Source organism: Ochotona princeps, chromosome 17 (assembly GCF_030435755.1).
Source record: "Ochotona princeps isolate mOchPri1 chromosome 17, mOchPri1.hap1, whole genome shotgun sequence".
NCBI lineage: Eukaryota > Metazoa > Chordata > Mammalia > Lagomorpha > Ochotonidae > Ochotona > Ochotona princeps.
In genome coordinates, this window is record NC_080848.1 from 2,264,369 (window position 1) to 2,286,524 (window position 22,156).

Sequence of the window (22,156 nt, forward strand, 5' to 3'; positions counted from 1 at the left end):
GTGGGGGAGGAGCCAGGGTCTGCCCTTTCATCACGCCTATGAACTTAATAACAAATATTAAAATTGGCCAGCTGCTGTGGGAGTGCTTCTGTGTGACCCAGGACTCCTCCCCCGCTGATGGGGGGTTCCCACTGACCTCTTAACTGGCCACTCCCCAGGGCATCAGGAGGTGTAGCCTAGCGCTTCAGGTGCTGCTCGAGGTACCCACCCCCGTGGCCAAGTGCCTGGGTTCAAGCCCTGGTTGGCTTTCAGTTGCAACTCGCTGATAACACATACCCTGGAAGGTTGCTGGCTCCAAAGCCTGAGTCTGCCACCCACCCGGGAGACCCCAGTAGAGTTAGGAACCTGGATCCAGACTGGCCAGCAGCTGGGATATTGCTTTTTCTAAGAAAATGGGTGGGCAGCAGCAGCCCAAGGCTCCGGCAGGAAAGCTGGGGTGGCTTCAAGGCTAAGGCTTGGCCAGGAAACACCCGCAGCCTGAGCCAAGTACTGCCTGGCTGGGCCATGCAGGCCATAGGAGGCTGGGTACAGACCAGGGGCACCCGCTACATGTGGGGCTATGTCCTGGGGGTCCCCCAGCTTCTGTCTGGCTGTCCTCCCTGACCTGGGACCCTGAGGAATGGCCACACCAGGGTCTTGAAGTTCACCCCCCATGTGTATACTTGGATTTTGAAACTGACCATGACTGGTAGCTCTGTCGCCACTCAAAAGGGGAAGTGGGGAGCAGTTATAGGGCGGGCCCCAGCCAGTTCCCCAAGTGCCGGGAAGGGTGCAACAGGCCCTTGCTGGCAGGGCAGCCCAACACAGTCCGTCTGTTTACAAGCTGAGTGCACCTGCTATTTTAAGCAGCTGATGGAAGGCCAAGTGAGGAACGGGCAGGGACCAGGTCTGCAGGAAGGGATTCCACCTCTGATTGGTCCCAAACCATAGGACCTCCGGAGGCCAGGCCCCAGGGCACGCCTCCCAGCCCAACCGGGGCCCAACCAAAGATGGTGGAGGCAGAATGAGAAAACCTTTTAATCCATCTGCAATTCAGTCTAACAGAACCGGAGGGCAAGGGGGCAACCCTGGCTAGGACCACCCTGCCCAGCCCCTTCAGGGCAGTGGGGGAATATTTACATAAAGCTGGGTGTTATCAGGCAAGAGGAAGTGCTCTCTGGGCAGCCAGGGATGGACTCCAGCCCTATTTCCCAGCCCCATGGCTGTCAGAAGGCAGCCAGCGATGGGTGGCATGGGCGGTGACCCAAGGGTGCAGCATTGAGCACAGGCCCAGGGCGGGCCAAGGCATGGAACCTGAGTGAGCAGGCCAGGGCCCAGCACCAGCCACAGAGACACCACTGCCCCCTGCACTTCATCTTTGGCAGAGAATTCTATGCAAAGGCGTGGTCTTCCTGCCCGGGGCTGCCCAGGCAGGGCAGTGTGCTGGGGGGAGTGAGGAGGTCCCTGGAAATAAGAAAACACAGGCAACCTTGTCCTAAGACAAAATGCCCGTGGGGAGTGCCTGGGGGCCGCCAAGCCTCCTCGGGCACAGGCACTTGGGTGGGATCCGCCAGCCTCAGCCAGGGTTCCAAAGGGCAGGGGCTCTCCAGGAGGCAGCAGGGAGTTGGGGCGCCCCTGGCTGCTGCTGCTGCTCAGTAAACGGGGGGCGGCTGGTAGCCCTCGCTGCTCTGGGCGTTCTGGGTGAAGGGCGGCTGCTGGTAGGTGTCCACGGACGCGCCCGGGTAAGACGCGTAGGCGGAGCTCACATCTGGGCTGGGGTCCACGTAGTTCTGGATGAAATCATCCACTCCCGCCTTATAACGCTGGTAAGCCAGGGAGGCCAGCACACCCTGCGGGGCACACCAGGCTCAGGAGGCGCAGGGAGGCGCCCGCCCCCACAGCCTGCCACGAGCCCCGTCCTCACCCACGAGAAGATGGAGAAGAAGCTGAAGGCAATGGCCGCCCGCGCCGAGTCGGCCCCCACCAGCACATCATCCGGACTGGTAGCTGCCCACTGGTTGGTGAGGAAGCAGAAACCGACGAACCACAGGAAAGTCCAGAGAGCTGGGGAGAGGACGGGGGCAGGAGGGGTCAGTGCCACAGCCGGACAGCAAGGCCTGCAGTGGGGGTCTCCCTGGAGGCCTGGGACCAAGGTCCTGCCGCAAGTAAGGCCCGGCAGGGTTGGCCAGAGTGCAGAGGGACCCCCACAACCTGCTCGGCCCCCGGAGCGGACGCCATGGGCAGGCACCTGAGAAAAGCAGGTCGCCCACGACCAGGTACTTGCGGTCCGTGGCGTTGCTGATCTGGGGGAAGTAGGCGTCGATGACGAAGAAGAAGGCGCAGGCTAGGAAGGCCAGCACGCCGATGGCGCAGCCGTAGCGACAGGCATCTTCATTGTGGTTGAAGACGCAGTAGAGCTGCTCTGACGAAGAGGTGTTGCTGTAACCCTCGCCGAAAATGCAGGAAAACACGATCAGGGCGAAGACCTGGGGGCCGGGGGCGGCAGTCAGCAGGGAGCCCTGGTGGCCGGGCGAGCCCAGCCGGGGACACAGGCACGGGCCTGACCGCACAGACACGCCCTCTCCCACGGCCCCTCCCAGGCTCACTGGAGCAGGCAGGCGGGGAACCTCCTCCGTGGCCATTCCCCACCCGCACCAGGCCCCTGCCCCGGGGATTCCCGGCCTGGGGACTCCCTCATCTCCACAAACTCCAAGGCCCTCAGCCCAGGAGGTGCAGGGCAGGTGTGCGGCTCGATGGCTGGCCCTGCCCTGGCAGACACAGGCTCCACCCTCGGCTGCAAATCAAGCCGGAACTGCGGATGCCGGCTGGGAACGCTGTCCCACCACCCTCCTGGCACCGACATCCCAGCCCACAGGGCGCAGCCCGGGGCAGAGCCCAGACCCCCCAGGCGGGCTGGGAGGGGGTGGGGGACCCCTGGGAAGGCTCCAGCCCCAGCAACCCGCTCTCGGTCCGCCCTTCACTTGCCCACAGCCAGCTGCTTTCCACTTCCCATGGCAAGTTCCCTCTCCCCGGCCTGGGGACCCAGGGTTGCAGGACTTGCTTCATGGGACCCCCATGCCTCGGGTGGGCGGCAGGCCCTCCTGCACTCCACAGCCCCCACGTGGCCTCGAACAAGCCCCCTTTAGGTGATTCCCCAACTGGAAGCCGGGGTGTGAGGGCCACCTGCTCTGGAGCGGCCCCAAACTCCTCCTCCTGCCAGCAGGGCCACCGGCCTGCTCCCCAACGCACCTCCGGGATACTCCGCGCCAGACACGGGCCGGGAGGGGGGCTGGAGACGCCGCGGGGCCAAAGCGGAGCAAGACGGCCAGACCCGGGGCGAGGAGGGCGAAAGGCGGGGCCCAGGACGCCGGACGCCGGCCCCACGCGCGGCGCCAGGTCGGGGACGCTGGGCCGCCGCCACCTGTCGCGCCCGCCACCCCAGGGCCCCGGGGGCGCAGGGGGTCCCCGAACGGCCCGCGCCCGCCCTCCCGCCGGCTCACCAGGCACACGGCGCGCGCCAGGACCTGCGGCTGCGCCAGGAAGCGCCCCAGGTCGAAGGAGCCGCCCGCCTTGGCCGCGCCGTAGGCCCCGCTCTCCATGTCGCCGCCGCCACCGCCGCGGATGGCCGAAGAACCAGCCGGACCGCCCGGCCGCCCCGCCTCCGAGGGCGGAGCCGCGCCGCCGCCAGCGCCCGGGGCAAAGGGCGGTGCGCGTCGAGGGGCCGGGCCGGGCTGCGCGCCGCCTCCTGCGCCCCGCCGACGCGGCTGCGCCCGCCTGCCCCGCGCCCCCGGCCCCCGGTCCGCTGAGCTGGGCCGGGCGAGCCTCCCCCGCGGTGCACCCTGGGCTTCGTAGTCGGAGCTTTTCGGGACGGCAGGGAGCAGGGGCGGGTGTAAACCAGTCCCACCTCACCGTCACGGGCTGCACGAGGCCAGGCTGCGGGTCGCAGGAGGACGCCCTGCTTCTCGCCTAAGACGAACCGCCTGAGGACACGTGCACCAAGGGGGGGGGTCTGAAGAGTGTGAGAACTGACGCCCAAGGCCACCGGGAAGAAGGGAGCAGGTGTGGGGTCAGCGCGGGTGATGGACAGCCCATTAGTGCTGAATTTTCCAGCCAACGCCTCGGACCTCCGGGGACCTCCCCTCCCCCGCAGGAAGACGGTCCCTTTCTTTTTTTTTTTTTTTTTTTAATATTTATTTATTTTTATTACAAAGTCAGATATACGCAGAGGAGGAGAGACAGAGAGAAATATCTTCTGTGCCATGGTTCACTCCCCAAGTGAGCACAACTTTGCTGCGCCGATCCGATGCCGGGAACCAGGAACTTCCTCCAGGTCTCCCACACGGGTGCAGGGTCCCAAGGCTTTGGGCTGTCCTCGACTGCTTTCCCAGGCCACAAGCTGGATGGGAAGTGGAGCTGCCGGGACTAGAACCGGCGCCCCTATGGGATCCCGGGGCGTTCAAGGCGAGGACTTTCGCTGCTAGGCCACGGCACCGCACCCAGTTCCCTTTATTTCTTGAAAGTTTTATTTAAGTTACAGAGGGAGAGACAGAGGTCTTCCATCTGCTGGTTCACTCCCCAAATGGCTGAGCCAGGCCAAAGCCAGGAGCCCAGAAGTCCATCCCAGGCTCCCACACAGAGGCAGGGACCCAGGTACTCGAGCCATCCTCTGCTGCTTTCCAGATTGCAAGAGGAGCAGCTGGGACTCGAACCTATGTTCACAGGGGATGGATCAGCATAACCCAGTGCTTTTCATTGGATGAGTTTTATTGAAGGTGTTAGGGGGTAGCTGGAGACAATGGAGGGGCGGGCGATGTGCGTGGGCTCAAGCAGCCACACGTGTTGGCGTCCAGAACAGCTAAAAGCAGCAGGCAGGGTGGTTTCCACCTGCTCCTTTGATTTGTTGACTACTTCCTGTCGCCCCCTCCCAGCTTGGCTTCACCTCCTTCTGTAGGGTGGTTGGGGGGACAGGGATGGGGTGCCCCAGGACTCTGCCAAGGCATGTCTCCGTCACAACCTGATGACAAAGGAGTCGGGGCCGTGGGCTGGACACGTTCCCATGGCCAGGCCGGGGAGAGGCCTGAGGCTCTGACCCTGAGTGGACACACCCTGGCCCTGATCCCAGTTCATTGGAGCCAGTCTCTGTACCCATGGTACAGAAGGGAAGACTGAGTCCCTGAGGTGCAATGCCAGGAACAGAGAAGAGCCTGTGGAAGGTGGCCAAGGGGAAGGGGGCAGGGGAAAGTGGGCACAGCGGTGTCCACCAAGTACCTGGGGCTGGGTGACGCAAAGGCCTGGTCCCCTATGGCAGGGAAGCCCTGGCCTTGGAAAGGGGAGCCCAGTTTTCATCTCTGGGGAAAAACGGACTCAAGTGGGTTTGCCCAGAGAAGACAGAAGCTCGGGTCCACAGAGGTGTCCTCCAACCCACAGGGAGCCAGAGGCCGGCCGAGTCCTCGGGGGCAGGTACACCATTGGGAGGCACTGGCACAGCCACTCTTCCCTTCCCCACTGCCCAGCAGGCTGCCCCTCCTCCCCGACAACCTGCTGCCCTGATGCCCTCCCAGTCGCCTGCGCCCTACCTGGTCCACATGGTCCAGCCCAGCATCCCGGAAGTGACAGCTGTGATGGAGGCAAGGCTGCCAGCCAGCACCAAGGCGGGGCCCTCGGGCAGCTCCCCTGTGAGGCAGATGGCAGGTGGCTGGGGCTTCCCTCTGCCCAGAGCTGTCCCTTGCCACCTCCCTTGCCTGCCCCTTACCTGGCGGCAGTAACGTGAAGGCGCTGCTCTGGGTGCCCACAGCGTTCTCGGCTCGGCACTGGAGCCAAGCTGACGCCTGGGCCAGTGGGATGGAGAAGTTGGCCGGCTGCCCGGGGGGCGGTGTCTGCTGGCTGTGGATGTGTCTGTCCTTTCCCACCAAACTGTAGGAGATAGGGGGGCTGCCCGAGGACGCCCAGCAGGACACCCCCACCTCAGGGCCCGAGCCTCTGTCCTGCAGGACGAAGACAGCCTGTGGCTGGGACACGGGCTCTGGACGGAGGGAAGGGTACAAAAACAAAGATGAGGGTTTTGAGATCCCTCGCTGACCAGGGTAAGGGCAGGGGGCTGGCAGTGGGTTAGGGTGCTGCTTTTGCAACCCTAGCATCTCTTGTCAAATCACCAATTTAAATCCTGGTGGCTCTGCTTCTGGGCCAGTTCGCCGTGATGCCCCTGGGAGAAGAGCAGATGGCCCCTGCACTCACGTGGGGGACCCGGAAGGAGCTCCTGGCTCTTGGCTTCCACTTGGCCCAGACCTGGCTGTTCCAGGCTTCTGGGGAGTAAACCAGCAGATGGAAGCTCTCTCCCTGTCTCTTTAAATAAATAAATAAACACATTTTTACTTTTTTAAAAAGTCCCATCTACTGGGGCTTGACCCTGTCTGCCACCTGCAGGCAGTCAGGCAGCAAAGACCACACAGGTTCACATTTGGGGCTTCCTAAATTCAGTTTTTAGGGCCCAGCATCATGACCTAGTAGCTAAAGTCCTCGCCTTGAACGTGCCAAGATCCCATATGGGCACCGGTTCTAATCCTGGCGGCCCCGCTTCCCATCCACCTCCCTGCTTGTGGCCTGGAAAGGCAGTCGAGGATGGCCCAAAGTTTTGGCACCCTGCATCCATGTGGGAGACCCGGAGGAGCTCCTGGCTCCTGGCTTCAGATCGGCTCAGCACTAGCCGCTGCGGTCACTTGGGGAGTGAATCACCGGATGAAAGATATTTGTCTCTCCTCTTCTCTCTCTGTCTTGTGTGCGCTCTCTCTCTCTCTCTCTCTCTCTCTATATATATATATATATGACTTTGTAATAAAAATAATAAATAAAATAAATTCAATTTTTATTAATTCTGTATTTAAAAGGCAGAGAGAGAAAGTCTCTTCCACCTGCTGCTTCCTTCCCTAACTGCAACAGCCTGGGGCCAGGGCCGAGTTAGGAGGAAGCCTGGAGCGTGGAGTTCCATCCTGGTCCCTTACCTGGGTGTCGGGCCCACCTCATCGGTCCGTCACCTGCTGCCTCCCAGAGGCAGGGCATGAACAGAGAGCTTGACCCTCAGCGCGATGCAACCCAGGGCCTCCAATGGGAATGCAGGGTTTACAAGCAGTACTTTAACCCACTGCACCACCTCGCCAAGACCCCTGCACATTCAATTTATTATGTCACATTGCCAGGCTCGGCCAATAAAGACCCAGGTATATGTGAGGCAGGCCCTGCACCAAGGTCCCAGGGACACCAGGAGTGGTAAAGAGCTGGCAGCCCTTTCTGCCCCCCCCCCCCCGCCTCCCTGGAGCTCCCGCCCGTCCCCCCAGCCCCCAGCCACTGCTCACTGGCCCACAGCTCCCAGTACAGCTGGAGCCTGGCGCTGCGTGCGTGGGCGCCCAGGCTGGAGGCCGCCTGGCAGGAATACGTGAGCAGGTCCGGACTGGACTTGAGAGTGACGTTGACGGTGAAGGAGGCCGGTACGGGAGTCGTCACCACCTTCTTGGTCACCAGGATGTCCCCGCTCCCCCAGAGGGTGTAGGTGACAGGTGGGGGTGCCTGGGGCACATGGCACGTGATGAGCACAAGGCACCTTCTGGGGTAAACCTCCAGAACTCGATAGGTGATGGAGCTGTCCGGGGTGTCCGCCGGCAAGACGCGTGCTGGGAGATAGAAGGGAGGGAGCCGCTGGAGCTGGGCACAGCCTTGCCCAGGGCGCGGTGAGTCCACCCCACCTCTCGGAGCCACGTGCACGCACACGCCTGGCACAGCAGCTAGAAGCAGCCCATGTGGGAGTGTGGTGAGTTGGGGTGGGCTTCGTGGCGCAGTGGGCTCCTATAGCGCCACACCCCAGTTCCGGCTGCTCCACTTCCCATCCAGCTCCCTGCTAATGCACCTGGGTAAGCAGCCGAGGATGGCCCAAGCGCTTGAGCCCCTGGAGTGTCCACTTAGGAGACCCAGATGGAGTTCCAGCCCCTTGGATTTGGTCTGGCTTCGCCTTGGCTGCTGTGGCCATTTGGGGAGTGAACCAGCCAGTGGAAAAGTCTCTTTTTCTCTGTAACTCTGCCTTTCAAATAAATAAATCTTTAAAGTGTGGACTTGGGCCTGGTGGCGTGGCCTAGCGGCTAAAGTCCTCGCCTTGAACACGCTGGGATCCCATATGCGCATCGGTTCTAATCCCGGCAGCCCCACTTCCCATCCAGCTCCCTGCTTGTGGCCTGGGAAAGCAGTCGAGGACCAATGCTTTGGGATCCTGCAGCCGCGTGGGAGACCTGAAAGAGGTTCCTGGCTCCTGGCTCCGGATCGGCATAGCACTGGCCGTTGCGGCTCACTTGGGGAATGAATCATCGGATGGAAGATCTTCCTCTCTGTCTCTCCTCCTCTCTATCTGACTTTGTAATGAAAATAAATAAATCTTTAAAAAAAATAAAGTGTGGACTTAAAAATAATATTTGTGGGATAGAGGGGAGAAAGAGTCCAGGAGATCTTCCACCTGCTGGTTCACACCCCAGATGTCTGCAGTGGGGCCAGGCCCAACAGGTATTCCTCAGCCCTGGGACACAAGCCAGGTCCCTGATGTCAATGCGGCTCCTGCAGAGTGTCTGCACGGCTGAGCTGGAGCCAGGATTACTCCCCAGCCCAGGTACAGACTGGTTGGTTGGTTTAAACGTTTGTTTTGTCTCCATTAGAAAGACAGTTTTACACAGAGAAGACAGGTTTTCCACCCATTGGCTTACTCCGCAAATGGCCACAACTGCCAGAGCTGAGCTGATTCGAAGCCAGGAGCCAGGAACTTCTTCTGGGTCTCCCATATGGGTGTAGGCTTTGGGCCGTCCTTGACTGCTTTCCCAGGCCACAGGTTGGGAGCTAGATGGAAGTGGAGCTGCCGGGACATGAACTGCACCCATATGGGATGCTGGCACTTGCAAGGCGAGGATTTAACCACTGAGCCAACGCACTGGGCCCTGGTGGATTTGTTCAATGGGCTTCCCTGCAAAGCCTGTGATCTTGTCCAGGGGAAGCCTGATCTCCAATTAGATTCAGTCTCTGGGGCCCGGTCCTGCAGACTGACCAGCTGCCTCGTCGGCACCACACTTGGGCCTAGGTGGCTTCTCCCTTGCACTCCAAGCACAGTATCCAGGGGCCACAACCCCTCTTCCCACGGAGAGGTTGGGGTCCAGGATGGCCGCCCCCTCCTTTTTTAGGCTCCCTTCTCAAGGGAAATAACCTTAACTTTGCCTGGCTGTGAATAGCAGCTGGATTTGCATATGTGCTCAGAGGGACCTGTTTTTAAAGTGCACCTTGCAGGGGGCGTTCACACCACTTCCCTTTTGGTGGTTCTATGTGTGCATCTTGCCCTGCCTTGATGTGATGGGCAGACTCTCATTTCTGCTACACTCTTGCTGGGTGAATGTTTAAATGACAAGGTGTCGTTCAGGACTGAAAGGCCACACCCTTGGGGCGGGGCGGAGGCACCTGTTCCCTGCCTCCTTGTATGGGCGAGGCCCTGGTTGCTCCCTGTCGAAGGATGCTGTCCAGGCCTAGGTCCAGCTCTGGACACTGGTGTCCTCTGTGGCTCTGGGACAACCCTGCCTTGTCTCCACGACAAATGGGAACTGAGCTGAAGAAATGGCCTTTCGGGAGACTGAGGTGGTCCCAGGGACCCAACTTTGAACAAGCAGCCCCGCAGCGGCAGGTTGCATTGGGCCAGGAGCACCTGAGTTCTGCTCCCTGCTCTGGCTCCCCACTCCAGCTCCCCACGGAGGCCCGCAGGCCGGGGAGCCCGAGGTGATGGCTCAGGAACTCAGGCCCTTGCCACCCACCCAGACCAGACCTGGTAGAGCCCTAGGCTCCTGATTCTGGCCCCAGCCCCTGGCAGGCACCTGGAGAGCTAGCCTGCCAGTGGAACCTTCCACTGATCTGTGCAGGGTTGCCTGAACCCCACCCTGAAATGCGAAGTCTCTGGCTGGGAACCCCGTGAGGCCATGGGACACCCCAAGGGTGCACCTCACATTAGGGTCGCAGGCCCTTGGCTGGCTCGCGAGTGCACAGGAAGAGGGCCATGCAACAGAGCAATGACAACAACACGGTGTTGTAAATGTTGTCTTTCTCTTGGAGGTGGGTTGGGGGTGTGGCGTAGCAAGTTAAGCTACTGCTTGTGGTGTTAGAGTCCCATCCTGGAGCGCAGGTTCAAATCCTGGCTGCTGCACTTCTGACCCAGTCCCTTGCCAAAGTGCCTGGAAAAGCAGCAGCAGATGGCCCCAGTGCTCAGGCCCTTGCACCTGTGTGGGAGACTCGGAGAAAGTCCCTGGCTCCTGGCTTGGGCCTGACCCAATTCCATGGGTCGTGGCCATTTGGGGAATAAATCAGTGGATGGGAGATCTTTCTCCCCCTCCTGTCAACTCTGTGTTGAACATAGGATTTGTGGGCCTGGCGTGGTAGCCTAGCAGCTAAAGTCCTCTCCTTGCATGCACCAGTATTCCACATGGGCGCCGGTTCTAATCCTGGCAGCCTTGCTTCCCAGCCAGCTCCCTGCCTGTGGCCCCAGCACCCTCAGCTGCTTTTGCACTTGCTGGAGCCAGCCTCCCTAGGCCCTAGGCCCTCGCCTGCCCCGACCTGTCCCCCTGGCCCTGGGCGGGCCACTCGGGGCTCTGTACCCTCCAGGTGTTTGTGGCCACTCTCCCTCTCTGGGCTTGGGGTCTGGCCACCCTCAACTCTCCCAGAAACACCTGTAGTGCCTTGATTCTTGCACCGGTTCTACCGCAATGGCACAGCTCAGAAAGCACACAGGCCACCTCTCCCCAGCTTGGCTTCGGCTCCTACATCTCCCACTCCACCCCTGCCCACTCTGGCCCCAGCTGCCTGCCCATGCCCACCGACAGGACTTCCTGCCACCCCCTCCCCACCCATGCTCCTGGCCTCCCCCATCTGTTTCCCAGGTCACAGCCTCCAGCTGTCCTAACACAGTGACCAGAGCAGCTGGTTCCAGCCACGGGGATGCCTGGCCCTCGCCCCAAGCACAGGGCCATCCTTGGCCCTGCTGGCTTCCCTCGGCCCTCTGGGCATCCCCCGGAAGGTGGGATGTGGGTCCTTGGCACCTGGAACAGGCCATCAGTGAGAGGGACTGAGTGAGTGATTCACCGGCAATCCCCGGGACCACAGGGGGGCCCTGGCAGAGGCGCGTCCCCACACCCAGCTGCCTGCTCTTCCGTAGTGGGACTCGGAGGGCACTTGTTTTTACAGCAAATGAGGAAATGACAATTCATCTCTGACCACACTCAAGTGCCACCCAGGCCACATTTGTACCTGGACCTTCCATGGAACTCAGGGGATGCCCCACTCTGGCCTGGCCACCCCACTGGGACAGAGGAGGGAGGGGCTGCGGGCCCCTCATAACCCTCCCCCTGGCTCTGTGAGGCTGGGCTGAAGGCTTGAAATCCCATCCTAGTGGAACCTCCTTCAGGCCTGAGACCCCCCACCTGCTGGGCCCCGGTGTCCCCAGAATTCCGGGTCCTCACTGGGCCACATCCTCCTGGCAGGGTCTTGAGGTTCCAGTGGGTTTGGGTGGGGGAGTGGAGCCACAGGGCTCCAGGTCATGTACCTGCTTGCGCCACCTCCCCAGGAGGCCCCCACACTGGCCGGCTAACCCTGCCCTTCTCCCCTTACCCCATCCCAGGGGGCCCAACCTGGTTTCCAGAATGTTCCGGCTGTGTGTCGGCACACAGCATCTCCAATGGGCACCCGCACAGATGAGGGCTCGGCCTGCAGGGTCCCCAGCCTGCAGCCCTACCCTGGCCAGTGTGCCAGGGGAGGGGACGGCTACTCACCATCTTCCTGCACCACGGAGCACCTGCTACAGGCTGGGAGAGAGGGTGTTGGGTCAGAAAAGCCGGTGGATGAGGGCTGGGGCCGGGGGCCAGACCAAGCCCTGGGAGTGGGGCTGTGGCTTGGAAGTCATTGCCCTGTCTGGGGTGAGGAGGGGGACCCACTGCTGGAGCGACTTGGGGCTACACCCCCAGCAAGCCAGGGTTGAGTCCCGGTCCTCACATCTCCAGGCCCACCTCCTGAACCTGGCATTGGCCCCTGCCCTCGCCCCCCGGGGGGCTCACCCAGCACGGCCCCCCAGAGAAGCCAGAGGGACCTCATGGCTGTGGCTGTGGGGCCTCTGCCGGCTCCCTTGGCCTTGGTCCTCCACCCTGGGGCCCCTGTGTCCCCTTGGGTGGTGCCTGCAGACTGGAGATAAACCGGACCTGAGCAGTCTGGCCTCAGCTCCCAGGGGTGGGCCCACATGGCCTGCCGGCCCGCACAGCTTATTCCCCACCCTGGAAAGCCAAGCTGGGTCTTGCAGCTAAACTCAGCTTCAACTCAAGCCCTGGGGCCACACTGTGGAGGCCGCATGTGCTGGCATGTCGTGTGAGTGCTGGCTAAGTCCTGGACGCCCCAGTCCGATCTATCTCTGCTAATGTGCCCGGGAAAGCTGCGGAAAACGGCCCACATGTTTGGGCCCCTGCAGCCACAAAGGAGTCCCGGAAGACACTCCTGACTTGAGCCCAGCCCAGCCCTGGCTGTTCTCTCTAATTCTGCCTTTCAAATGAATAAGTCTCAAAAACAAAATGAATTTCACACCGTCCCTGGGAGCCCGAGCTGTGACGTTACGAGGCGCATAGCAAGGATGACCCAGGCTGCTGGGCCTGAGCAGGCTGGACGACAGGGGTGGGCTGGGCCAGGGGAGTGGTAGGGGCAGGGCCAGCTCTCACTGGCTGTTTTCTGACCACAGGCCAGGCACGTACTGTTCTCCCAGAGGTGGGGTGCTGTGCCCAGGCAGCAGCCCAAGGGAGCTGCAAGTGGTGGGGGGCTTCCTCACACCCCACCTGTGTGCTGGGAGAGCCTGAGTTTCTCATTACCCAGAGCAGACAGGGTCCAGGCTAGTGGCTACCTGCCTGGCCCTGCAGTGGGTGCCTGAGCCCAGGTCTACGCGTCTGTCCCTCCTGGGAAGGGCTGTCTCTCCCTTGGACGCCCAGCTCCCCACCCCAGGAGAGAGCCTGGCTCGGGCTCGGTCAGTTGCAGTGCTGGTCCTGGGACCTCCTGCGGCCATTCTCAGAGACCCACTGTGGCCTGTGGGATCTGGGGGTGGCTGTGCATGCAGGGGAGCAGGTATGTGGGGCCACTGGTGGTCCCCCCTCCAGTCTTTTCTTCACTCCAAGGTCCTGACGGCACCCTGGGGGCAGAGCTGTCACCCCCTTCCTTGCCCCATCTCCCATGGGGGCAGGAGCAGCTTCTGTTGGGTTCCCAGCCCAATCTGCTCTTCCTGCTGGTGGGAGGGAGGGAGGGCACCCTTCCCCACAGGAGGCTCTGGGCAGTGTCTGGGCAGCCCCGGGGGAAGGGCTTGGCAAGGGCAGGGTGGGAGGCTGGAGAGGCCATCTCCTCGGCACCTCTCCTGCCCTCCATGGGCCTGCTTCTCACGAGTGTCCTGGGTCCCAGGCCTGCCCTCCTCTGCACTGCAGACCCACCTCCTCCGTGGTGCACGGCTGCTTGGCAGCCCCAGCTTGCCGCCCAAGGCTCTCCCGGGGTATGAGGTGGTGCCGCGTGGGAGCCTGTCTGCCTGCAGCTCCCACACAGGAAGGGGTGGGCAAAGGGGTCGGATTTTCTGGGGACAGAGACTTGTTGAGTTTCTGGCTCAGGAGGATGAGGCCAGCAATTTGCATTGCTTTTACTCTTTAAAAAAAAAAAAAAAATATATATATATATATATATAGGGCCCAGCGGCGTGGCCTAGCAGCTAAAGTCCTCGCCTTGAAAGCCCCGGGATCCCGTATGGGCGCCGGTTCTAATCCCGGCAGCTCCACTTCCCATCCAGCTCCCTGCTTGTGGCCTGGGAAAGCAGTCGAGGATGGCCCAATGCATTGGGACCCTGCACCCGCGTGGGAGACCCGGAAGAGGTTCCTGGTTCCCGGCTTCGGATCGGCGCACACCGGCCCGTTGCGGCTCACTTGGGGAGTGAATCATCGGACGGAAGATCTTCCTCTCTGTCTCTCCTCCTCTGTGTATATCTGGCTGTAATAAAATGAATAAAATAGGGCCCGGCGGCGTGGCCTAGCGGCTAAAGTCCTCGCCTTGAAAGCCCCGGGATCCCATATGGGTGCCGGTTCTAATCCCAAAACATCGGACGGAAGATCTTCTTCTCTGTCTCTCCTCTGTGTATATCTGGCTGTAATAAAATGAATAAATCTTAAAAAAAAAAATAAAATGAATAAAATCTTTAAATATATATATATATATATATTTGAAAGAGAGAGAGATCTTTCCCAGCAGTCACAATAGATGGAGCTAGGTGAGGCCACGCGAAGAGCGTCTTCCGGGTGTCCCGTGCGGGTACAAGAGGCCTGGTGCCTGGCCGTCTGCTGCTTTCCCAGGTGCACCAGCAGGCAGCTGGATGGGACGTGGAACAGCTGGAACCTGCACTGCAGGACTGGAAGCTGGCCTTGCAGGTGGACGCCAAGTCCACCACCCTCTAACACCAGGCCTAGACAACCTGTGTTTCTAAGCCGCTGCCACGTGGCACTGATCCTGCCGGGCGGGGGCCATTCTGGCTGGAAGGGGCTACTTAGGACTGCGCCTGCCTCCCTCCAGCTTCCTCCCTGGACGGCACACAGAGCCCTTTGTTCCCTCGCAGGCTCATCAGCCCCAGAACAGGCTCTGCCATTCAGCAGCCCCCAGTGTGTGCTGCTGGGCTGTGGGCTCATGTGACGCTGGGGCGGGGGCTCAGGACCACTGGAAGTGGGCTGCAGTCCCCGGGATATAAGGCCGGAGCCTGGCATTGTGGCACCTGACTAGGTATCCAGATGGCCCCGTGATTGAGCTGGGATTTTCTGATATTTCTGATTTAAATTTTTTTGAGGTTCCGGTGCGGTAGCCTAGTGGCTAAAGTTGTAGCCTTGAATGCTCCGGGATCCCATATGGGCACCAGTTCTAATCCCAGCAGCTTATCTTCCCATCCAGCTCCCTGCTTGTGGCCAGGGAAAGCAGTTGAGGACGGCCCAAGGCTTTGGGACCCTGCACCAGCGTGGGGGACACCTGCAGGAAGTTCCTGGCTCCTGGCTTCAGATCAGCACAGCTCCAGCCATTGCGGACACTTGGGGAGTGAATCACCGGACAGAAGATCTTTCTCTCTGTCTCTCCTCCTCTCTGTATTTCTGACTTCACAAAAAAAAAAATAAATAAATAAAATCTTACAAGAAAATTTTTGAAAGGCAGAGTTAGAGGAGAGAGAGAGAGATCTTCCATCTGCTGATTCATTCCCCAAATGGTCACAGTGGCCAGGACTGGGCCACGCCACAGCCTGGAGCCAGGAGCTTCACCTGGGTCTCACATTGGTGGCAGGGGCCCCAGCTCTTGGGCCACGCTGTTTTCCCAGGGGCACTAGCAGGGGGCTGGATGGCAAGCTGAGCAGCCAGGAATCAGGCAGGCAGGTGGCAGCTGCACCCACAGCATGACCAGTCAGCCCGAAGGTCTTCACATTTTGACAACTTGCAAACACCTCAACAAGAGCATATTAGAAGCTGCCTTCATAGGCCGTTAAAGTAACACAAGATGCATTTAGTACACATTCGTAAAACAGACCCTGAAGGAACGAGGTAAAAATGTTTCTCCCACTGTCCCTGATGGTTCTTGCCCCAGACCCAGGGTGCCCGACAGGCGGGGGTCACCAGCGACACGGAGTGCGAGGTTGCCAAGGCCAGCCATGGCAGGACGAAGGTTGTCGCTACAGCTCCCTGCCGCTGGGGAGGCGGAATCTGGGTGTCGGTTCCGGTCCGGGGGGCCTGGGACCGGGCGAGCCTGGGCACGGAAATCCAGGGCAGAAGGAGTGTGGGCGCGAAGCCCTGGAGAGAGGGGACTCCGGGCCCTGCTCGGGCAGCAGGCGCGACAGGTGATCCACCAGGTGCCACTTCTCCTGCACCTGCTGAGGGAGCGAGCGCCGGTGGCTGGGGTCGCCTGCGTCCACCAGGTGGCGGTAGAGGCGGCAACCTGCTGCGCCCCGCCCCCAGCCCGAGGCCCCGCCCCGCCAGCCTGTGGCCACACCCACCAGCCCAGGCCCCGCCCATCGACCAGCGGCACCGCCCCTTACCCACACCAGCTGCTTCCGGAGCTCATGAATGGCCTTGGCATTGGCCTGCGACTGGGACACGCACACGGTCAGCACGAGGCTGGGGACAGACCGGGGGCGCAGTCAGGCAGCTGTGGCTGCTCTGCAGGCTGCCTCCCTGTGCACCCCAGGCCGTGGGCCTTTGGGGCCTGTGCTGGCTCCTGGGAAGCACCTGGGCCTGCACCCCCTCCCCGCCCTGTGCCTTGCCCTCGGTGGGAGCCCCCTGAGCCACCTGAGCAGGATGAGCAGGGGGAAGCCGAAGGCGTGGGAGCCGAGGTAGTGCAGGACATGCTGGCCCAGCGGTGGGAGCCGGAGGGCCACCAGCTCGGGGACCACCTGCCAGGGGGCTGAATAGTTGGTAAAGAGGCCGCAGTCCCAGGAGGAGTGGGTGCTGTGGAGAGATGGCAGGAAGGGCGATCAGTATCCGTGGTCTCTGTAGGGGCTGCCCCTGCTGCCCCACAGCTTGCCCCACCAGCCCCACCACCCCTCAAGCTGCCCTGCCAGCCCCGCCGCCCCGCAGCCTGCCCCTGCCAGCCCCGCCGCCCCGCAGCCTGCCCCTGCCAGCCCTGCCACCCTGCAGCCTGCCCCTGCCAGCCCTGCTGCCCCTCAGGCTGCCCCTGCCAGCCCTGCCACCCTGCAGCCTGCCTCTGCCAACCCTGCTGCTGCCCCGTAGCCTGCCCCACCAGCCCTGCCACCCTGCAGCTTGCCCCTGCCAGCCCCACCACCCTTCAAGCTGCCCTGCCAGCCCTGCTGCCCCTCAGGCTGACCCTGCCAGTCCTGCTGCCCCTCAGGCTGCCCCTGCCAGTCCTGCTGCCTGCCCCACTTCTCACCTGCCGACCACGTAGATCAGGGGCGCTGCGGCCAGCAGCAGGCCCAGCAGCAGCACCAGCTGGAAGAAGAAGGTGGAGCTGGAAGCACGGAAGAGGCGCCGCGGGGCCCTGGAGTTCCTCAGGAGCGTGTACTGGGGAAGGCAGTGAGAGGTGGGCCCGTCAGCGCCCGGCAGGCCCGGTGGGCTGGCGCTGTGCACGGTACATGTGTGCCGGGCACGCGGCAGAGGCAGGATGCCCACACCCCTCCCAGCCAGCAACGGCACCTTCTTGATGTAGAAGGTGAAGAAGATGAAGACCGAGTTGAGCAGTGGCAGCAGGGGGCAGTAGAAGAGGCCCAGCCAGGTGACTGTCTGCCCCGCCACGATGTCCAGCACGTTCTTGGGCACCAGGAACTCCTCCCGGTCCAGCCACGACCAGAACCGGCCTGAGAAGCGCTCCACCAGCAGCCTGGAGGAGCACGGAGCAGGGGGCACGCATGAAGGCCGCGGCCACGTCCCCCACTCGCAGGAGTGACCCCACCGGCGCAGACGGCTCACCTCCGGGGCAGGCTGACGAGGAAGGCAAAGGCCACGGTCAGCAGGAAGTTGAAGAGGATCAGCTTGTACAGCTCCTCGCCCACCGAGTTCTCCCAGCACTGCAGAGCAGAGGAGGGGTCCTGCGGCCATTCAGGGACTGCCCAGGCCGCCTCATCCCTGGAGATGGACAGGGCCGAAGACACTGGAACGGGCTCCTCCCCCAGCACGGCGAGGAGCCCTCCTGGAGACAGGTCCTGTCCTTGGTAGCACCAGCGCAGGCCAGGTCCAGCCAAGCCCACGGCCTGCAGGACACAGAATGGGGCGGGGCGCCCCCTAGAGGCACGTGGCAGTGTGGCCGCCTGCACAGCTTCTCAGCCAGGTGGGACGTGAGTCCGAGGGCCAGGGTCCTGCAGGGGGAGGGAGGGAGGGCCCCAGGCACCTGGTAATCGCAGGCGTTGTAGCCGTAGGACTCACAGCTGGTCTTGTTTCCACCCACACACAGCACGGTCTGGCCCAGGGAGAAGAAGAACATCCCCAAGCTGGCCAGCTTCAACACCACGCACCTGCGGGCGGAGCCCTGGTCAGGCACACCTGCTGCAGGCGAGGCTGCGCAGGCCGGCTCCACGGGACTCATGGGAAAGGGTCCTGCGTCTAAATGGGAAACTCGGCCCCGTCACTGCCTGCTCGGGCCTGCTGACGCCACCTTGTGGGCCACATGGTGGGAGGTGGCGGGGGCCACAGGAGCTGGCTGGAGCATGCAGGGGCTGGCAGGTGGGATGGGAGAGGGGCTAGAAGGGGAAGCAGGACATGGCAGAGCCTGGGGGTGCAGGAGGCCTGCAGAGGAGCATGTACCCCTCGGGCACTCAGCCTGAATCTGGATGGAGCCCCTCACCCAAGGAGCCTCAGTTTGCTCATCTGTCGAATGGGTCCCAGAGACAGTCCAGACTACATGAGTCTTGGGGTGGGGGGCCGTCGAGGTAAGGGCCATGTGGGTGCCCACTTCCTGGGTTTCCTACATGTGCAATGCTGGGTCTCCCGGGAAGATGGGCTGTGGCCCCTCGAGGTGGTCAGGCACAGTGCACACTGGCGGTAGGGCTGTGAGCAGCCCTGACACCTGGGTGCCCGAGGCTGTGTGTCCTGGGGGTGCACTGGTGAATGAGGGGTCTCCCACCTTGAGCCCTGGTACGCTCACCAGATAAGGCTGAGGTTGACCTCGGTGTTGGGGGGGTAGTCCTCCAGCTGCACCAGGAACACAAACAGCTGGGGCCCCAGGAAGTTGACCAGAGCTATGACCCCGGGGGGCAGGTATTGCAGCAGCACAAACAGGGGCTCCTGCAGGAAGAGGCAGGTGGTGGGGTGGCCTGAGCCCCAGGACTGAGCGAGGCGCTGGCTGCCTGTACAGGCACAGAGGCTGCCTGCTGCTGGCCAGCCTGCAAAGAGCGTCTGCCCTCCTCCCCTCCTCAGGATTAAATAAATGTCCCTGACTCAGCCTGGCACCTCCTTGCGGTCCTGCGAGTACTTGGTGGCCCAGAAGATGGCACTTATGGCCCCGGCCACCAGAAGCCCGAAGAGGAGGTTGACGCGCAGGTGGGTGAGCAGGTGGCAGGCCCTCTGGGCCCGCGACTGCTGCTGCACCTGTAGGAAGCGGTGGCCCTCCTCCAGCTCCACCTGCAGGGAAGATGGAACCGACAGGTGTGTAGGGGAAGACCCTCCTCAGGGCCGGCTCACCCTGCCGGGACCCCCAGGGAGGGGCGGGGAGACCCTCCTCAGGGCGGGCTCGCCCTGCCGGGACCCCCAGGGAGGGGCAGGCCTCACCTTGAACTCATTGCTGATCTCATGTTTCTTGATGATGGCGGCTTCCTGCACACGGATGCAGAAGTCCCAGGAGGAGAAGACCTTGGCGCTGAGAGGCGCCCTGTAGTGCCGGCTCAGCAGTGGCTTCCGGGGCAGTCCCTTCACCATTCTGGGGGCGGGAAACCAGGGCGCTGGGATGGGCGCCTCTGCCTCCTCCTCCAGCCTCAGCTTCTGCCAGGCCCTGGGTCTTGGGGGGCAGAATGGCCGGTGGCAGCCCAGGGGGGACAGGCACGTTGGTTGTCACAGGGGAGGGGAGTGAGGGATGCCATCTGGGGGTTCAGGGCTCACCGCTGCAGGGTTCCACAGAAGCAGAGCAGCAGGCTGGCCAGTGGGGTGAGGAGGTAGGCCAGGCGGACGCTGTAGGGCGACTGGTTCTCCGGGCCTGCGCGGTAGGCGCCGTAGAAGAGATAGGTGTTGTTGAAGGCCTGGGAGGGCGACAGACTTGACCGGGCAGGGACAGACACAACGGCCTCCCCGCATCCCCAGCATACAGGTTGCAGCCGTCCCCAGTTCGCAGAGGACCAGAGAGGCTGGGTAAGTGGCTCAGGGTCGCACAGTTCTGAGGCATGGACCAGGAGGCCCACCCACTCTGGTCCCTCACATCCCAGCCGTACTCCCAGGACCACGGGAGCCTGACCAACGGCCCTAAGCTAGGCACAAGGCTCCCCATGGGCCTGTCTCGGGAAACCACCCCCCTAGGGGTCCAAATGCACTTGCAGGGTAGGGTCTTCTGGGGCTGGAATTTGCTGCACCACGGTCAGGACACATCCCACTCACCCTGCCGGTTAACACATTCCAAAAGAGATTGTGGAACTGGGGCACAGTGGTCTGGTGCTGGGGGCGGCTGGGACATTGGAGGGCTGTGGAGGGAGGGGGACACGCTGCTGGAGAAGGGTCCCTAAGACACAACCCCCACCCTGGAAAGCCTGGGCGGAAGTGGGGGCTGCAAGACCCCCTCTGGGACAGAGGCAGGCCATGGTGGGGAGGGGGAAGATCTGGGAGCCGGTTCCTCCTGCCTCTGCCCAGGCTCACTCAGGTTCGGGGTGGGACCCGAGTCCGGTGGAGGGAGCCAGGCCAAGGGCAGCAGCACGCAGCTGGCTGTGAGCAGCAGGGTCACCAGGTTGAGGAATAGCAGGAAGCGGAGGAAGGTGAAGTAGGCCTGGATGCCGGTGCCAAAGAGGCCTGGGGGTGGGGAGGAAGAGGGTGTCTGGAGTGAGAACCGCAGGGCGGGGCACCTGCACCCGCAGGGCCTCTGCCCGCCCGCCAGGGACGCGCTGCCTCCTGCCAGGGTATGCACCTGTCGCGCAAAAGGGGCGACTTGGTGGGGGCGGGCCGGGCAGTGGCCCTTACCTCCGATCTCGTACAGCGACCGCTCCCAGAGCCCAAAGCCACGGGCCAGGCGCCGCGTTGCCTCTCGCAGGCGCCGCGCCGCCAACTGCCGCCCGCGCCGCCACCGCTGCCAGCGTGAGGTCTTCGCCCCCTCGGGCTCCCGCAGCTGCCTGGCATGGGGTGGTGACGGGCGCCCCTGAGTCCTCCAGTCCCCGGGCCCGCTCGCGACGGGCGGCTCCCACCCTGATGGGGCCGACACCCACCGGATGAGGCGCTTGTCCACCATGGCATAGGGAAGCAATCGCAGGGGCACCCGCGAGGCGCACAGCCGCACCACCTCCTGCTCCCACAGTGCGTCGGCCGCCGGCTCCGGCTCCGATTCCGGTTCTGACCACAGCATCATGCTGTCAGTGTGGGGAGACCGGCTGTGAGGTTGGGGGCGAGACTCAGGGTATTGGCCACGCGTGGCCAGAAGCTAAGAAGAGGGCTCCTGTTGGCTTCCGGGGCTGCGTTCAGTGCCTCACAGAGACACAGGACCTGGGCGTCAGTCTACCCGTCTGCCAGGTGGGTCTCCATAAAGCGAGGCCTGCTGTGCCCTCAGCCTCCCAGGCCACCCTGCCCTGGGGCGAACTGGACAGCTCCCTGGGATCCACCAGGCCAGGACCCTTCCCGGCTTCCTTCTCTCCCCGGAGGGTTCAGAGGAGCCCAGCTAGAGGAGACCCTCCCCGCCTCCAGGCCCACCCTTACCAGCCTCCTGCCCACCGCCCGGGGCAGCCAGCTCACCTTCCCAGGACACCTCCTCCCCGCAGCTGCTCCCGCCAGGCCTGGCTGGGCGGCCAGGCAGCCAAGGGGAGGGGTCACCAGACAGGAACCCTAGCTCCCCAAGCCTCTTCTCTCTCCCTCCTTCCTGCCCCCGCCTCACAGTTTCCTCTGCTCCCCACCGAGGCCCCAGCGGCACTTCCTGTGGCCAGGGGCGCAGGGCGTGGGGCGCAGGGCGTAGGGCGCAGGGCGTAGGGCGCGGGGGCACGGGGCGCAGGTGGGAAGCACGGGCTCCAAGGCTCCGAGAACGGGGGTCACGGCGGCCACGCGGTGGCGGCTCCCAGCTCGGAGCCCCCAGCCTCGGTGCTGTTGGGGGCTGCACCCACAGCTCCCGCGCGCCCTCGGCCCGCCCCCTCCTGGCCCCGGGAGCCCTCCCGACCTTGGAAGGTCCCCTTATCTGCCCTCCGCAGGCCACCCCAAGAGTGTGCACGTGCCCACGGTAGGCCAGGGGGCGTGTGCTGCAGCCCTGGGCGCTACTTCTGAACTTCGCGCCGTGGGGAAGGCGCCACTTGGTGCCCGCCGCCAGCGCTCTGGAATCCTCTGGGTTCGCGCTTCCCCAAGCTAGAAGGCCCCCGAGTCCTGGGGCAGGAGTTTATGGGGGTCCTGCCTTCCCATGCCGCTTCTCCCTCTTCCAGTGGCTGGGGGTGGGTGGGAGCTCTTTTGCAGGCAGGCTGCTCTGTGGAGGC

The 22,156-nt window shown here is 62.9% G+C and overlaps 3 protein-coding genes across 6 annotated transcripts; all 3 read right to left on the reverse strand.

Moving 5' to 3' along the window:
• Positions 1-1,496: 1,496 nt before the first annotated feature.
• On the reverse strand, positions 1,497-3,628 carry SYNGR2 (synaptogyrin 2). The gene is made up of 4 exons (XM_058676423.1): positions 3,480-3,628; positions 2,228-2,465; positions 1,904-2,043; positions 1,497-1,829 (listed from the first exon to the last, which is right to left on the reverse strand). Exons 1-4 carry the CDS (start codon positions 3,576-3,578, stop codon positions 1,632-1,634), a joined length of 675 nt encoding a protein of 224 aa, XP_058532406.1. The 5' UTR covers positions 3,579-3,628; the 3' UTR covers positions 1,497-1,631.
• Positions 3,629-4,805: 1,177 nt separating this feature from the next.
• On the reverse strand, positions 4,806-15,723 carry C17H17orf99 (chromosome 17 C17orf99 homolog). Its single transcript, XM_058675721.1, has 5 exons — positions 15,660-15,723; positions 7,329-7,643; positions 5,732-6,001; positions 5,556-5,652; positions 4,806-4,993 (listed from the first exon to the last, which is right to left on the reverse strand). The coding sequence occupies exons 1-5, from the start codon at positions 15,721-15,723 to the stop codon at positions 4,987-4,989; spliced, it is 753 nt and encodes a 250-aa protein (XP_058531704.1). The 3' UTR covers positions 4,806-4,986.
• TMC8 (transmembrane channel like 8) lies at positions 15,628-21,280 on the reverse strand. 4 transcript variants are annotated; one of them, XM_058676420.1, is made up of 15 exons: positions 20,915-21,279; positions 20,673-20,821; positions 20,355-20,504; positions 20,100-20,182; positions 19,611-19,747; positions 19,284-19,431; positions 18,966-19,136; positions 18,661-18,800; positions 17,908-18,031; positions 17,490-17,587; positions 17,217-17,400; positions 16,954-17,084; positions 16,356-16,514; positions 16,106-16,184; positions 15,628-15,937 (listed from the first exon to the last, which is right to left on the reverse strand). In XM_058676420.1, exons 1-15 carry the CDS (start codon positions 21,052-21,054, stop codon positions 15,743-15,745), a joined length of 2,088 nt encoding a protein of 695 aa, XP_058532403.1. In that variant the 5' UTR covers positions 21,055-21,279; the 3' UTR covers positions 15,628-15,742. The 4 variants fall into 4 exon arrangements, with proteins under 4 accessions (XP_058532403.1, XP_058532402.1, XP_058532405.1 ...); XM_058676419.1 differs by having other exon boundaries at positions 15,628-15,940; positions 20,915-21,278; XM_058676422.1 differs by having other exon boundaries at positions 15,807-15,937; positions 17,943-18,031; positions 20,915-21,280.
• Between the last annotated feature and the right edge of the window lie 876 nt (positions 21,281-22,156).